Source organism: Oxyura jamaicensis, chromosome 13 (genome assembly GCF_011077185.1).
Source record: "Oxyura jamaicensis isolate SHBP4307 breed ruddy duck chromosome 13, BPBGC_Ojam_1.0, whole genome shotgun sequence".
Classification (NCBI taxonomy): Eukaryota; Metazoa; Chordata; class Aves; order Anseriformes; family Anatidae; genus Oxyura; species Oxyura jamaicensis.
This window is the reverse complement of record NC_048905.1, coordinates 9,028,013-9,045,412: the sequence shown is the minus strand read 5'-3', so window position 1 is coordinate 9,045,412 and position 17,400 is coordinate 9,028,013. Positions and strand designations below refer to the sequence as shown.

The 17,400-nt window shown below is 51.9% G+C and overlaps 1 protein-coding gene across 1 annotated transcript in view; it reads left to right on the top strand.

Moving 5' to 3' along the window:
• Positions 1-785: 785 nt before the first annotated feature.
• Positions 786-17,400, top strand: part of NEURL1B (neuralized E3 ubiquitin protein ligase 1B) — an 85,406-nt gene continuing 68,791 nt past the window's right edge. The window contains exons 1-2 of the mRNA XM_035338765.1: positions 786-1,043; positions 14,697-14,783. Coding sequence (XP_035194656.1) covers positions 983-1,043; positions 14,697-14,783 — 148 coding nt within the window. The 5' untranslated portion in view covers positions 786-982. The remainder of the gene's footprint in view (positions 1,044-14,696; positions 14,784-17,400) is intronic.

The window sequence follows — 17,400 nt, the reverse complement described above, 5'->3', positions numbered from 1 at the left end:
AAATTGAATTAGGGCTTCTTATTCCAGACAGGTCCGGTGAGACTTGGGTAACCTCAGCTTATCTCCTGCGGGTAAGGACACGGCTGCCTGTGTAAAATGGCTCTGCCCTTCCCGAAGATCCCAAAGATCAACCTCCCAGCTGATCGATCCCTCAGCAAACGACCCAGGGCATGGGTGAAAATCTGGCTTGGCTGCTGTCGGTACGAGCGCTGTGCTCCTTATAGCCCTGGGAGGAAAGGCTCTAACTGGCAAACCTGCATTTCTGAGGCTGCTGTGGGAGGCTCTCTCCAGCACTGAGAAACTCCTGCACCCCCCGTTCCCTATTAATTACCAGAGGTGTTCAGCTGGCAGCGTGGGGCTGAATCCGCTTCTGTGGTGCTCGTTAAGGAGACTGCCGATGTTGTGTTAGATCCTGGCTTCTCTGCTGGCTTTGTGCATCTTGTGAAAGAAGATGCCTCCACTCCCCTGCTCATAACATGGCAGTCCCGCTTCTCCGAGTCTCACGGTAGTTTTCATCTGTTTATCTAAAAACATTTTGCAAGGAGCCCCGAGGAGGGATCTCGGGGGATCCGAATTAGCTATCGGCAGACCTTCAGCTGGAGTTAGTGAGGTGGAGAATTCTAACCCCACGGGTGGGTCAGGCTGCACTAACCACGTACCCCTTTTGCATCATTGATGATCCCCCCCGTGCAGAAATCCGCTCGCCAGTGCCCTGGCTGGGTTACAAACCCTCAGCCACCTGGCGCGGCTGTAACGAATCCCTCCGTGCCCTGCAGCGGGCAGGTGCTGCGGCGTCCCACGGGGATTCGATCCCCTTCCTACCCCAGGTGTTGGGTTGCCCGAGGGCGGCTGGGATGCGGGAACAGGAGCTCTGGTGTCCGGAGGTGACACCGGAGCTGGTGCTGAGCCCCTCCTGGGCACGCGGGTGCGAGAGCCGGGGAGCAGCACTCCGGCGGTGGGCAGCTACTGCAGGTATCCAGGCATGGATGGCACCATGTCCCTGAGGAACGAAGCAAAGAGAGGGAAGCACAGCAGTTTCCAAGGTAGGAATGCTGAATTAGCCATAAAAGTGTAATTAACACATCCGGGTGCTTGGCACGGTTGGTTATCCGTTAGACCGTGTGCTGGCAATGCGTGCAACCCGTGTCAAAAGGTGGACAGCAGCTGGGTAACAACTGCAGAAGTATACTTAAACCCCCTGCACCTTTTCTAATGGCAGCGGTGAGGTCCTGGTGTTCTGTACAAATTTTAGTGATTTTTTTTTTTCTTTTTTATTTCTGGGAGAAAAGCTCCCGTGTAGTTTCTCTTGCTTTTGCAGCTTCCTCCATTCGCAGTCGGACTGTGCTGCCAAACAGCTGATGCCTTCTGCTCCAGTAGCAGCTGCCTTGTGTTAGGGGGGTAAAAAAATGCCTCTTGAGCTTTAAAATCTGTGATGAATGGGGCTAGGCAGACCGAACAAGTCACTGTTTATGCTCCAGATAGGACGTGTGGATCTGAGTGATGGATCTGAATTCAATTCATCACCCTCGCTGGGCTGACAGACCTCGGCGGAGCCGCTTGGGTTTACACGGGCTGGCAATCTGATGTTTGTTCATTTGAGTTGCTTTGCTTCTAGACCCTTCTTTGGAAAGCACTCTAAAGGGCAAGGAAGCCCCTGGGGCTGCACTTTCCCCCACTGGTTGGGCTGGCAGGGCTGGAGCACAGGATTTTGGCTTCTGCAGGAGGGCTGGGCAGCCTCCGCCTGCTCTCCCCCCGGGGCTCTGGCTGCGCTGCAAGTGGTGGAAAGGTCCAGCTCCCAGCTCAGGCTGCCTGGAGCGGGGCCAGCTTCTTCAGCCGAGCTGCTTCCTAGCAGTACTCCGCGTTACTTTGTCAGGAGGTGCCCTCTGGGCCCAGGTACCTACTCTTCAACTTCTCCAGCGAGGAAATTGCCGATGCTTAGATCTTGTCCTAGTAAGTGCAGGTGAAAAAAAGCCACCCAGTCTGTGTGATGTGCTGGGTTCTCCAGGCTTGGTTGGTTTTAGTGATTCATGTACCCCTTGCTCCTGATGAGCATCCTGCTGCGGAAAAGCCCCGTTGGGTTCAGGTGATGGGCACACTCGTAGACTTGGGGAACACAGCAGGGCCACGCTGCGTGGGTTGGGGCACCCAGCCTTCGTGGTTTATGCTGAGTTTTGTGTTGAGACACGGCAACTGTAAAAGTGACAAATGAGGACTGGTCCAGTGCCTTGTCGTGTGCTGTGCAAAAGGAGACAGACACGGGCGGTTTCTGAGATTCTCTGCCTACCAGGCCATTAAACTGTGCTTCGTAAAGCAGCTGAAGAACTACCCTGTTCCTAGATCAAGGGAAACCGCGTGCACTTGTTCCACAATGGTGAGCAGGTCCTTTCTGGAGCTCCTTCGTAGCCTTCTGACTGCAGAAGAGCATAAGAAATACCTTTTAAATCTGGGACGGTAAGCTGTAAGACAGCTCAAATTCTGAAGGGAAAATGCTGTTCCCCTCAGCACCTGAATCAGCAGCAGAAGTGTGTCCTTCAAGTAGCTGACAAACTCTTGCCCACATCTCCACATGCCCAGCTGTAATTTGCAGGGGTCCCTTCAGGCTGCGCATTGGGCAACCTCCTCTGCAAGCTCTCCTCGTGCTGGTTGATTCCCACAACTAGTTCTGCAGGATTTCTCCAAAAAAACTTCTCCAAAAAATCCCAGTTTCAGACCCTGTGCCTGCACCTCCACGGACGCAGTGGCAGGCCTGGAGGCCAGCTCTCGGCGTTTCTCAGAGCAGTCCAAGGCACTCTTCTTGCTGCGAGCCTCCCACAGCACGCCCAAAGCCTGTGAGAGCAGGGTTCAGGCTGTGCGCTCGGTGATCAGCCGGGGTGCAGGATGCATGCTGTGTCTCTACCAACATTTATTTCTTTCCCCAAATTGCTATCGCCTTGCAGGCAGCGGTGGCTGAGACCCCTGAAGTGCAGCATGCACTGGTGTGGGGCAGGCTGCGAATTTAAAACCTTTCCTTGCCTGGCCAGGCACCACTTTTTTTTTTTTTTTTTTTTTTCTTTCCATTTTGTTTCATTCCTTTCTGTCCCCGGAACAGCAGCCAGGGGTACATCAGCATTTTCTGCCTGTTTTTCTGGGAAAGGTGCTGTCCGTAGGGTGCATGCTGCCTGCACTAACTCCTCCTCTGAAATCCGGAGCACTTAGAATTGCCAAATTTGGAGTTTCTCATTCCTTTTGTTTCCCTTCTCAGCCTTTATTCAGGGAAAAATGAGATGTGGGTGAGTCTGGGGGGAGGGAGCAGCTCAGGAACCCCTGCCTGCGAGCATGTCTGCTTTGAGCAGGAGCAGGGGAGGAAGCAGCAGGAGCTCTGCGGCGTGGGGGCCGCTGGGGCCTCGAGCCCCAAGTTGCTTGTATTACTTCGTGTCTCAGGGGCTGGGGATCCCTCCTTGGCTCCAGCATTCGTGTGTCTGCACACCCTGCACTGCCAGGCCTGCCTCCCTCCCCAGGGCAGCCTTCTGCCATGGGCTGGCAGGGTTTCGCAGCCAGTTGCATTTATTGTCACTTAGGAGATTTTGATCTGTGATGCACATGGGATTTCCCTCCCTGCCCTCCCCCCTCTGCCAGTAGTTTTTATTTTTTTTCCCCTTTATTGCTGGTTTCTGCCATTTTTGAGAGAAGCGAGTGTTAGCGCTGTGAAAATAATGAAACCACCAACCATGAGAAAAACCTCAAGGAGTCGCGGGGACTTGTTTTCATTTAAGTTGGCAAATTCTGCAAGTGCTGAGCAGGAAAACATGATCTTCCCTGTTGTCATTTCTTTATAAGAAACAGCTTGAGCCCCGTGCACGGGGCTGGGAGCTCTCCGGAGGGCTCCGCACCGCAGAGCTGGGCTCCCCGGTGGGGCAGGCAGCCGGGGCCCCACCAGCGGCCTCCTGCAGTTCGTGCGCCTCTCTTAATCTCCTGCTGCAGAAATTGGTAAAGATCTCTGGATTTTAATGGTGTGGGTTTTATTTTTTGTCTTCCCCCTAATTTTGTTTTAGAAAGCAGCCATTTCGCTCTGACCTGCCAACCACAACAAACAGCGGAGGATCCTGTCGCCTGCGAGTCTCCCCCCGGCAGCCCCTCGCTGGTCAGGGTTTATCTCCGAGCTTGGAGCCCAGCCTGGGCTTCGGATAACTTTGCGTTTACAATGTAGAGCACTATAATAAACAAGCAAATAGCCGCCCCTTTCCCACACACACGCATATACCGTGCACGTATACATGCAGAGCGATGCTTAATTCTTGCTGTCCGCGGGCCTGGGGGCTGTTTATATACAGCGCGGCGTGTTTATGTATGGAGTTCATCTCCTCAAGTGAAGACAGATTAAGCAGCGGGGTGAATAGACCGGTTATGTGAACTATGGGATTTCCAACCTCGAAATACTGCCAAGACCGAGCCAGACAAATTGGTAGCACAGCAGTGTTTCTCATTAATGTACATGGAAAGTTGTGCCTTGCTGATAATGCACAACAGCATCCTGTTGGGAGGTTTGGGAACCCATCGGGGAGCAGCCGGCAGAGCTGCATTCGAGGCTGGGCTGTGTCTTCTCGCTTCCCTCTCTTTCTCCTCTGAGAACCTTGCAGAAGAAAAAAAAAAAAAAACACCATGCAACTCCCCTGTGCTGATATCCTGAAGTCTGTGGGAATATCAGCGTGGGGATGGCACGGTTTGCCGAGCAGCAATAAGGCAGTGTGAGCCTCCCTCCTCTCCCCACAGCCGCTCCCTGCTGGATGTGGTTTCCTGGCTAAGTGGCTGTGGTTCCCACCTTCCATCCCAGCACAAATTATTTCAAACTTCAAAATAAGTCTACCTGCCTTAATCGTAAGTGGTGGTTTCCTTTGCTGCCCCAAGCGCTGATGCTGATGCTCAGATCTGTGGGTTGGCTTTTGTGTTGTGCACTGGGGAACTCTCCCGTGCCCTCCAGCCCCTGCCCTACCAACACTTCACCTAGAGACCATGCAGAGGAGCAGCAGAGGTGGTGATGCTGGGCTGCCCTGGGACTGGGCTGCTCATTCTGCCGGGAACCTCTGGGAAAACACCGGACAAAAGAAAAGGCTCGCGTCTCCATCTCCCCACTCCTGACCAGTTTTTCCAAGCTGGGGGTGGGCAGGGGCAGCGTGTTCTTGGACCTAACGCTTGTTTATGGCAGGCTTTGGAGCGGAGGGCGTCTCCCGTCTGGCACACAAGGTTAGTCACCTTCAGCCAAACAACAAGAGAGGTCACTTGGGCTCATTGTTCAGCGCCAGATAAAGCAAAATCCCAGTGATCCCAGGTGGGCCAGGCTGGGAGGTGCCCTCTGCTTTCCCTTTGTGCCGTCAGATTGGCGCTGGGAGCCCAGCCTTGTGTCTCCTCAATTTCTGCCTGTGACGGGCACTTTCATTACGTCGTGGGTTCTGTTATCACTTTTGATACAGCTGCTGGTTTTGGCGAGCACGAGCACGCGTGTCCGTGCGTTGGGGAAAACACCGGAGAAGGGACGGAGTTGTACGGTGCGGCGGTGAGGTGTCCTGCAGCTGGCCAGACAGCGCGGCTGGTGCCAGGGGACTCTCGCGGGGACCTTCTTGCCTTTCTTTGTGCCGGGGAAGGAAGCTGGCAAACGGCTTGCATTGTTCAGAGCCAGGGAACAACAACTGGCTGGGGTGGGACCTGGCCAGCCCTTTGACCTGCCCCATCGTGATGGATTAATAGGAATAGTGCACGAGTCGATGTTGTTGGCTGGTCCCTACTCATCTCTCCTCTCCTTTCCCAGCACAGCCTGTGTTGGAGCTGTGTTGAGCATCAGATGAGCAGTTCCTCTTCTCTGACCTGGCTCAGAGCCTCTGCCTGCTACCTGCAGAAGTGGTACCATTGCAGCATTTCTTGAAGTGACGGCACCAAAAGTTCCTGGATATTTTGAGCCATTCTGAATCGCGCTAGCAGCTCTCTCAGTGCCCATCAGTGGTTGATTTATTCGTTAGGATCGGTGTGGGTATGCTTCTCGTAGAGCTAAAATGCTGTAGCTAGCACTATTTGCTCCTTCCCCGACAGTGTTTCCTGAGGGGGGTTATGTTGCTTCAGGATATGAATAATCTGGGTCAGCCTGTCCCAAAATCAGTCTGAATTCCTTCTAGTAACTGTCATGTCTGCAGCTGCCACATTGTGCCTGCCTGCTGAAATGACAGAGAATAGATATCCTTGATTCATGGATGGCAATAAGAAAGGCAATTCAAGTTAAGAGCTTGGACTTGGCATAGAGATACTCCAGAAATGCCCAGGAATGAATAAATATAGTTTTGACCCTGAGTTAAAAGAATTTTGCTCTGACAAAACTTGACCTAGATACATGGCAGCTGAGGTTCAGAGCAGGGTCTGGAAGGAGATGAGTCTCCCACTTGCTGCAAATCTTCAGTGGTCCCATTTCCACTGCCCCGTGCCCTGCTATCAGAGCTTGTGCAGGATGGGTCCGTAAGTGTTGTCCGTGGGGTTGGAGGAAATCTGGGGAATTCTCCCGTGCCCACGTCTGATCCTCAGCCCTTGGAGAGCTGCTCCTCACTGCTATCTCACCACCCATGCTTGGCTTTTTTTTTTTTTTTTTTAAACACATTCCTCATCTCTTCCCCAAATCCTGTGGAGTTACCTCTGGTTTTCATCAGCAGCTCTCTGTGCTCCGGTGTTTCCGTGCTCCCCAAGGCTCTGCCAGGTGGAGGTGCAGCACGCAGCGCCCCACTCCAGCCTCACCCCGAGGCTCTGCAAACCTGGGTCCCATGAAGCCGGGAAGCTACCGGCAGGCCTGGGCAGTGCAAACTTCCCGACCCCCCTACCAGTCATGGACATGACTCACGGTGTATGCAAAAAGCTTGCGGTGCTCTCGGCAAGCAGAAGAATTGCTTTACAACTGGCAGTGATCCTCCCTCCAGGGCAGATAGCAGCTATTTTATTTACCCAAGCCCATTAAAGTGTAAAAGCACAATATGAACAAGAGCCTGGTTTGTTGGGTATTTTATGTTCCTTGATGTTAAGGCTGGCTGAGCTGCCCAGCTGCCACTCAGAGGTGACCCACAGTTCCCTCAGCAACGTGAGTGCAGGATGGATGTGATTTTAGGGTTAGGCATCCACGAGGCTGCTGATGGAGTGAGCGGTGCTGACTGCCCTGTGCAGGTTTGAAAGGGCTCTAACTTGGCAAGAAGTCCTCTTGGCTGCTCGGTGTTTTTTCCTTTAGAAAGGCTCAGTTCTTATCTTGTGAAAATACAGATATTTCTCCATGAAGACAGAATTTCCCTCGTTAAACATCCTGGCTCATCTGCTGCAAGAAACATTCTCCTTTCGTTATTTGGGTTCATTTGCCAGATTTATATAATTATTGAAGAGAACATGAAAGAGTGAAAATAACACTTTATGGGATTGGTTAGACTTTTTATAAAGATCTTAACTCAGTGAAAATGCCCTTCTGACTTGCCATCCTCTGTCAGGAGTTGCATAGCAACTACCTGCCCTCTTAGGTCCTGTTTGGAACTGAATATTTCTTGTGGAGAAGATGAACTTGACTTAAAAATAGATATTTTGCCCCTGTTGAGTCATTTTTCACTGGAAAAAAAAGTGCTTTGAGTATGACTAAACTTTTCACAGATCGGCTCTGACAATGGACATTTCTTGACATTTCTAAAATGTTTTTGTTTGGGACAGCTGGACTAAAACCAAAAGAAACCAAGCGTTGGACTGAGTGATGTTCCCCTCTCATCCAGAGGCCTGAGGACGTTCCCATGACATGGAGGACAATGCATTCGAACAATTTATTTTTTTTGCCCAAAGGATTTTCCTTTGTCCCAAGAGTAAAAGGGACTTTGACGAGGATCCCATGGGAGCGGATCCCATGAAAGATCCCATGAAGAGTTCCAGCTGGTACAAAATGTCGGTGTGTATGGGACCATTCCTCAGGTGAGCTGTCTAGCCACTGGGCTGGGAGATGAAAGAGGAGCTTCTCCAGCTGGTCTGTGAGTCTGGTACTTTGCTTGCCTTCGCCAAAGTTCCCTGAGTGTTTTGACTGGGGACAAATGAATCTCTGCATCTGGGCCAGATTAATGGTTCATGTTTTTTCAGTCCAGCAAGCAGGAGAAAATAATGGGAAAATGATTGGGTCACTCTGAAATGAGAATTCTTAGGAGCTGATTCTCTCCCTGGCCCTGTCTGCAGGAGCCAGAGCAAAGCGTTCCTGGTTTGCACAGCCCTAAAGTACGAGGACAGAGCAGGAAAGATTGAAGGAAAAGGGACCTCGTGGTCTTTGGGCGCCTCAATGCCATGAGGGTTCTTGAGATGCTGTTGAACCTGCCCCTTTGGAGGTCACCCTCTGCGTGGCGCAGGAGGGGTGCAGGCTGTCTTCTTCCACCGCTGCACCTCGCTCTTCAGGCTGGAAGAATCAAGAGGAGGCTGATGAGAATCATTCGGCTAACTGACAGCTACTGTGGGGGAGACGAAAGCTTCTTGCAGACGCTCATGGCAAAGGCTAGGACCTGATGTGAGTAGCACCAGAGTGATTTTTCTCAACTCGAAGAAGTTTGGCTCCTCTGCCTTTGTGCGACCTCCTGATTTAGCACCTCCGGTCCTGCCGGGCGGCAAAGAAATCGCAGCAGAGCGGGGTGTGGGTGTGAGCGCTCGGTCCCTTGCTCCAAAGGAGCCGCGCTGAGGCTGGCAGCGAAGGCAGTTCGCACATCCCTCCTTAGTGGCATCGCCTGCAGCTTGTGAGCCCAGCTGCTCCCGCTGCCAGCCCCCGGGGAGCCGCGGCCACGCTGCCAGGGCGAGCGCAGCACTGGGTGCTTTTCCATCCCGCTGCCCTGGGTCCCTCCCCGTGCTGAGAAGAGGGGTGAAGCCTCTGCCCGTGTTGCTGTCGGGATAGCAAGTTTTTCACTCTCCCACGACAGCTCAGCCATGAGACTTACTTTTGCCACTAAGCCTCTCCTCATCTCCCTTCTCGCACCCCGTGTAAATAGCCATTCATAGCGAGACCTTCACATCGTTTGTGCAAATACATTTCCGTCTAGTTAGAGCTGTTTTCTCCTGTGGGATTTCTCCGTGAAATCCATTTGGTAAATGAGTCTTTCATCCCCTAAGGCCTTGCAAATCTCTTGTGCAACCTCTGGCTTTGTGTTTTGTGCTGTGCCTTTTTTTAGGCTAAGCAGATAACCTCGAGACCCAGTGTGATTTGTGTTCCCTGTTGGTCCTTCCAGAAGATCACAGGACTCTGTGAAATATGTATTCTTCGGTGGTTACGAAGAAAAATAAAAATTCCAAGTATCCCCGAGGAGGGGAAATAAAGGCAGCAGCAGGGATTTGTTAACATTTAGGCAGAATCAGCCAAGAGCCTGACACTGTCCAGATGGAAAGACCCACTTCCTGGCTGCAAAGATAACTCACTAAAGGAAACACGAGTCGTGGCTGCACTGGCGATGAGAAATACAACCCCTGCCAAGAATTCACCCCAAGTCCAGTGGGAGCTGCCTCTTTTTCTTTCCCTTGTGCAAAGGGTTCAAGTTTATTTAGTTGGGAAATATGCCCAGCATTTCCCGAGGAGCGGTGGCTAGGTAAAGCCCTCGCATGGACTCGTGAGAGCTGGGGTTGGTTTCTTGCTGCTCAAGAGGCTGTGGATGGCCGTGGGGAAGGTCTGGGTTTGCTACGGTGTGGGTGCCTGGCTCAGGCTGGTGCTGGCCCAGAGTCCTGCATCGCTCCCTGGCTGGGTCTGGGCTGCGGGGGACACAGGCACATCCGTGCCAGGCTTCTGGGTGGGTGCTGGAGGGGACACGAGGGCACATCAGGACGGGTGCAGGAGGGGACACGAGGGCACATGTGGACGGGTGCAGGAGCCTGCGCAGCCCGAGCAGCTTGTGGGTGTCTCAGCTTGGTGGCGCACGGTGCCCGAGGCGCACACAAGTCAGTGTCAGATCTTATAGCTCTGTCCCTGTATTTTGGAGCTCCCTCTAGGAGGATGATGCTCAGCAAAAGGATGAGGTGGATGTGAACAAACAGCAAAGGTTTTGAGGTCTGGTTTCATATGACAGGGCCATTTGGTTTGGTTACCCCGCCGTGAGCTCGCTTTGCACTGGGACTAGCTGGACTGGCTGCATGAACGCTTCTGCTGCAGCCAGCGCGCAGAGGATCTGACGAGATTATCTTTGTCTGTGTAGTTTGCTTTCCCCAAGGTATTCAATAGCCTTTTAAGCTATGAAATTAACTGAGCAAATTGAATACAAGGCCATAGATCAAGAGTTATTGGCTTGTGATTGAACGTAGAGGTGAACACAAGGTGCACTGCAGCGTGTATTTAACTCCCCAGCTCCGGACCACCTCGCTGTGCCACGCGCAGCGCCGTATTTCCCTTACTCAAAATGTCTGAGCTCATCCCAGCCTGGTGCTTGGCTTCAGCTGGTGGCTGTGCCTCAGACTGGAGGTGTTTCACAGCTTTTCCTTTGTTGCCATGGCAGGGATAAATACTTTAATGCATTTGGTTTGGGGGGTTTGAGATTTTCCTGGCTGTTAAATTGAACCTGAAGAGTAGGACAAATTTAACCTAATGTGCAGGGTAAATTTATAACCTTTTTTTTTTTTTTTCCCATGAAGTTTTGTGCTTTGCTCTACCTGGGAACAGCCCAATGTTAACCGGGCATGAGATTTTTCTCTGAGCACCAGAAGTCAAATGTTGAAAATATTCTGTGTGGGGGATGTATTTGGGTTTGGAGTTTTACAGAAGTTCCTATATTTTATTTTTTCTCTTGAGTAGGTCCAAATCCACTTGATAGATTCAAATCTGCTTTTTGTGATCTTGGCTTTGTAGGCAAAGTAACATAAGCAGTGGCACCAAGCTTGTAGCTCCTCTGGGGAAGCTAAGAGCCTGTGTAAGAGTTGACAAGGGAATAAGGATGGTTATGTTTTGTTTTTCTTTAAAATGAGATTTTGGAGCAGTTTTCTTGCTTCTGAATATCACAAAAGGCAATGGGCTTTGGCTTTTCTAGCCTCAGCTGAGGTTGGAGGTGTATCAAAAGACCAGGGTAATCTTCTTCAGCCAGGTCTTTATTAAGCTTCTCTCAATACCAGTTTCCTCTCTTTTGGGTCAAATCACTCAGGATCCTCTGACATTTTCTCACAAATTGCTTTTTCCAGCAATTCTGCGTTTTCTATTTATGAATTTTTCTATTGTCCTATCAAAGTTGGTTAGGATCCAGCGTGTCACAAGTTCACCATTGTCTTCTGGCCCCCACGTTGAGGGCATCATTTGTCATGTCGAGATCTGGAATGGGTCCACGCTGCACTTGCCGGTCCCTGGTCACCCTTTGAGGTGCACGGGCCAGAGCCAGCATGGCTCTGCGGTGGGAAAAGCAGCTTTACTGTGGGCTGGAGGCTTTTTTGGCTACTTAAATATTTGATTTTCTCTCTTCTGTGTATTTTCCAGCTAACACAGCCAGGAGGTTGTGTAAATAGCTCATAAAGTTGATATCGCCCAGGAAGAACCTGAGCTCCCATCAATTCTGAGATCACAAGGGAAAATAGCGTCTGTTTCCTGGAGAGCATGCTGCTGCCCGACAGAAATAGCTGCGTGGTGCGGGTCAGTGCGACATGACTGCCAGCCCTCCTAGGAAGGAATAAACCAAAAAATGGTACAAGTCAGCGCTGCGGTGCTTGGTCCAAGTGCCAGGGAAAAGGGATAGGGGAAAAGTGATGGCAGAGAACAGCACGGATCAGAACCGAGGGCTGCTACGGGACCGTGGGTGAAAGGATGGGTGGGTGGCTGCTGTGCTGTGTCAGAGGGAACCCAAGAGGAGATGGAGGGAGAGGAGTGAGGTGGCCAAAGCTGCTGCGCATCAGCGGGGCCAGGGCTCCGTTTGCTCAGGGAGAGAAGAGGGAGGCTGTGGTGGCAGAGAGAGAGACGTATGTGATATTTACACTGCAAACGCTGCACAAATTTGAGTGGCACCTAAAAATGAAGCTGCTCCGGGAACAGAAAATGATGAATTTGCTAACAGAAGGCTGGTCTGAGAGGGCTTTGTGGAGCTTCTGGGGAGAGCTCATGGGCCTGCGGGTGCTAGGGCAGGCTGATGGAATCGCTGGGGTTTAGTGCTGGCCACGTGTGGGTTGGGAAGGATGCTCGTTAGTGAAAAGCAGAGCTGTGCCTATTAGATGAGCTTTTGCTGAGAGCAGCAAAACTTTTAGGCGCTCTCTTCAGCCGCCTTAATTTGCTGTTACATAGCTGACCTTCCACAAACGAGCCCTACACATTAAGCACCCTACAAAGAGCATGCATGTGCCTTCAGGGGTCTTCATGCTTGGCTGCAGCCACAGAAGCCTCGCACGCTATCTTGTTTAATGCCAGATCCCCGGTGGCGACAGCCCTGGGATCTCAGCATCGGGCTGGGATGGAAAGGTCCCTTCCCTTCCCCGGGCAGAGTCTCCCAGTGCTGCCACCTTGGAGATGCTGCGGTTACTGGGATAGCTGGGAATCCGCCCTGAGGCTGAGAAGGGGCACACGGAGGTATGCAGATCCCCGTGTCAGTGTGATATCCCTTGTCCTTCGCTGCCTCAAACCTTGGCTGCACCCTCTCTGCTGCAGACAGCCCGTGCTGTGTGCCCAAATCCTGCTTCTTTTGCCTCGTGAGCCTGTCACAGACGTGACACTGGGACTGCTTGTCCCAGGGAGGGTTGTGAGAATTTCTTATGGAGCCGAGCACACGGACAGCCCCACCGGCTCCTTGTTGCAGCAGCTCCGTTTGCCAAGTGCGTCCGGCTCAGCCCAAGGGAGTTCCCCCATCTCCTGGTCTTCACCGACAGAGCAGTGCTCGTGGCTTTCAGGGCCGGGTCTGAGCTTGTGCCAGTTGGCACTTTCCAGCCCCAAACTGTTATGATTTGCTCCAGATGGTGAGTGTGAGCTGCCATGCCCCGAGTTAGCTGGTTGCTCGGCTCAAGATCTTACTCTCGGCGTTTCACATGCAACCATTGCCCAACTTGCCTGTGGATTACGAGATGAGGAGATGTTGGGCTCTCGTGTACTCCAAGAAGCCTCTGTTCTTGTCCACTTTAGATTTTAACCACTTCCCAATATATGCGTCATGGGCAGAGTAAAGAGGAGGTTGTTGCCCCAAAGAGTTTGCAGCTTAAATGGAAACTTTCAGACAGGGTGGAGGCTGCAAAGACTAATAGCGAAGTGTCAGTGATCCCAAGTTCAGCCTGCATTGCCCTGTTTTTTGTTTAGATTTGGTTTCACTGCTTTCCCCCGTGTTTTCATGGTGCCTTCTGAGTGGGAAAAGGAGGTTTGTGAGGAATGTTTTGATGAAAGAGCTGCAAGGAACTGAAGGAGCGATATTCAATGCCAGGCAAGGGATTGAGAAATATGGCCTGGTTGCAAGGGGCTGTGGATAGCACCAGGAAAAGATGCAGAAGTGTTTTTTTTTTTTGTTTTGTTTTGTTTTAAAGACAATTTGAGGAAGTGTTTTGCTTCTGCCCTGCCATGGCTCTGCTTCTGCGGCATCTGGCCTTTACCTGCAGTCCGTCTTCTCTTCATCTGCCACCTCTTCCTAACCATCACTCTTGGGAAATCCCCGGGTCCCTCTCAGCCTGAAGCTCAGGGTAGTCACTTAAGGTTAGAGGCTCTCACTGCAGATAAATCGTCCTTTGGTAAATCCTTGGCTCGCAGTCTACTGTGAGGTCTCCTTGGCTCAACGGGCCTGAGAAGACGGCACAGGAGACACGTGAAATACCACGGCTGTGTGAGTACAAGGTGATAAAGAGCTGTCTGCGAGGAGGAAGACACGGGCAGTCATCTGGTACTCAAGGTGTCCAGGCAAAATAAATGGCCTCGCCCTCACGCCTGGAGCTGAGGACAGTGGGTGGCTCTGGAAGCAGTGCAGACGCACAGACACCCCTGGGTGTTTAGGCAGTGGGCTGCCAGCTTTCACCTGGGTGCTGCGGAGGAGCTGGCGATGTGCCGTGCCTCCCCTCGCTTTGTTTGTGCCATGAAGCTCCGCGTGAGCAGCGGGTGAAGACGCACAAGCTATTTATGTTTTCAGCTGATTTCCCATGCCTTAAAGGCAGTTTGCCTGCCTTAGCATTCCCAAGATGCTGCCAAGCACAGCAGAGCGCAGAGGAAGAGCCTCCTGCCCGTGTAAACAGAAGGCCGGCAGAAAAGCAAGCCGGGCTAATGCTTTACGAGGCATTTCCGTGCCGAGGCTCTGGCTGTTTGGCCCAGAAGCAATGCTACGCTCCCATAAATCAGCTGTGTTTTCCACAGCTAACGCAAGAGCTGGGGCTGAACCCTCCAGCGAGCTTCATGTCGAACGTGATGGGAAAGAGAAGAGGCACTGACCCCGGTGCCCTGCTTTGCAGAGTGTGAAGGAAGCCTGGAAAGGTGTGTAAAGGTGTGTTGTTCAGAGCTTTTCTTCCCTGCTTGCCTTTCCAGAAGAGAAGCTGGGATGGTTGCACTCCTTCCTCTCTTTACTCTGGAGAGGAGAATGTCAGAATTGAACCAGGATATTTTCACTGAGAAGGGAAAAGGAAAAGACTGAATGTGAAATCTCTTTAGCCTCACTATCTAGCTTTGACGAAAGCATCCCCTGCTCCTTCCATCCTCCTGTGTGTGTGTGGTAAGAGCACTTTCTCTTCACCGTGGTTACTCATCTCGTCCCCATCAATTCTCTCCGGTCCTCCAGGAAATCCCGTGGCAGCAGGGAGGAGACGAGACGTGACGGCCAGCAGGAGGGTCCCCGTCCTCGCCCTCGTGCCCCTGCACTGTGCAGGTACGGCGATGCCAGCGGCCCGGTGGGGCTGTGGTGTTCCCCCCGGGGCAGCCCCAAGGAGGTGGCACCGCAGCCACTCGGCGCATTTGCAGACACGCAAGTCTCCAAGGGGAAATGCAGTGGGTGGGTTTTTGAAGAGGGCGAGGTTTAATCTAACAGCCTCTGCAGTTACAGGTAGAGGGCTGTCTGGTGAAGCTTCTTGGTGTGGGATGTAGGGAGACAAGAAGGGGTTTTCAGCCCAAGGTGCATCATAAAAGATGTGCTAAGGGCTCTTGTGTCCTGGTCATGTTGTGGAAGGGCTCTGCTTACAGTGAGGAGCACGTGTTACATGAGTATCTGTAAGTAACTGAGCACATGTTGGGCTACACAGAGATGAAGAGGACTTCTGGCATACAAGGGAGAGATTTCTTGCTCACATCTCTCAACTGTGCCAGACCAGCTTCTCAGGTTCTGCTCACACTTCACCTCATCTGCATTCGAACAGTGCATGCCCTCCTTTGGCAGCGTGGCCGATAGCCTGCTGGCCTCTTGCAGGCTTTACTCTCCCACTGTGTTACGGTCTTTCTGGTCATCTTAGCCATTTCTGTCCCCTGTTTAGATTCTTCTCCCTGTGCATGCACTGCAGCTCAAGGGCTAAGTGGTTATGCACAGCCCTTCATTTTTGGAAGTGCAGTCAGGAGAGGAAGTGGGTTTTATACCCGTGTTCTGCACCAAAAGTTCAGGCATCTTGAGGGTGTACGTGTTGCCTGCAGTTAGTCAGACAGGAAAGAAAGATTTAAAAAGGAGACCAGGGTATTTTAAATAGCTTGATCTAAAATGGATACCAATCTGTCTCTTTGTGGCAGCCGGCTAAAATAATATTTCCAGGCAGATGAGGAAAGCTGCCTGATGTGGAATTTGAGTATGATCGTGAATGACATGGGTATTGGGGCTGTTCCAGGGAGAAGACGTGTATAAGTAAATCCTCTGGCAGCTCAGCAGCAGGGTGGCTTGGTGCCTGGGTAAAGGATTGCAAGGGGTGAGAGCTCGAGAACAGCAGAGCACCAGAAGGACTTTGTAGCAAGGAAGTGCATCTGCAGAATACGTGTCAGGCTTCAAAAATCAGCCCCGTGTGTGTAACCGCGACCGGGACAGTGTGATCTGAGTAGGTAGGTAGCTGGCCCAAGAAGTGCCCAAAACAGGCTGTGCATCCCCATCCATGCAGCGTCCTGGTGCTGCGGGTACCAGAAGGAGCCGGAGGCAGGTCGTGGCCATGCAGCGTGTTTACAAGTCACAGCATCCTTGGGAAGAGGGGGAAGATGCTCAAGGCAAGCATGCCTCAGAGTCTGTGGTCTTCACTGCTTTTAGTCAAAAATCACTCAAAATATCAGATGGCAAAATGAGAGGCACCTCACTCAAATGTTTGATTGTCTTTTTTTTTTTTTTTTAATGGTTTGGTTTCTGCACTGGTAGTTTTGCAGTCAGGCAGCATAAGAATGGAAAGAGGAAATTACTGTCAAACAGCCATTTCTAAATCGCTGTCAGTGAGTGGCAGGAGATGAGCCAAAGAGAGCCTGTTCTTGTCAGCCTCACTCGAGTAATGCACTGTCCCCGTTCAAGGAGAGCCCTTGTCTTTTTTAGCTTTGTGTAGGTTGAACCAAATAGTAAGTCACGTAAATGATTGATTTGCTTTACTGCAAATGATTGAAAAGTGGCAAAGTGGTAGGAAAAGTAGCGTGCGCTGCTTGAAACGGTTGAGTCATCAATGGGGAAATGGTTTGCTTGTGAATTGTAGCCTCTGTTGTTCAGCTGGAGCCCCAGGTGTGGAACTGGCCTGGCTCCTGTGATGTGTAGGGAGAGGAGGTGGATGTGCTGCCTGCACGCAGGGGAGGCACTGGCGGCAAGTGGCCGGGCTGGTGGCCTCCCGTCCCAGCAGCAGGGACAGGACTGTCCCAGCAGCAGGGACAGGACTGCAGCAGGGGATGGGATCTCAGGACCGGGGAGCGCTGGCCCAGATTCAGATGGCCTAATTTCCACCTTTGTCTCCATCTGATGCTTCCTATTGGCAGGTGCTGCTGAAAGCTGTGGGTCTTCCCACGGACCACGCGAGGCTGGGAGTTCAGGCAGAATTGAGGTCAGCTGAACCTGGGCCAAATTGTGGCTTGTCTGACTGTCGGTTTGATGCAGCTTGTCCCTTTGAGGATGTACCTTCCTTCCCGAGAACATGGCATCTGCTGCCCGGTGGGGGCGGGCAGGTCCTGAGGGTCAGCGGATTTTCTCCAGCTGGGCAGGAAAATGGTCTCAGTCCTGGCTGAAGGGACGCAAAAACCCTAATTGGGAGCAGCTAGCAGAGAGGTTGGAGGTGGACAGAAAGGGAAGTGGATGAGATAATGTATCTGAAATAATCACTGCTTATTGCCAGGTGACAGCCTCAGTCTCTCCTGTCATTAACTTGTTCAATGGTAATTGTATTTCAGGATAAGAATCCTTAAACATGTCGTCACGCTTCCAGTTGGGGTACAGGAGGTGCTTTGTGAAGGTGGGGGTCATCACATCTGCTTGCAGGTGGCACTGCTGGGGCCTTCATCTCATAGGGTTCAACCGGCTGGTATCAACAGTGCCACAGGGCCAGTCCATG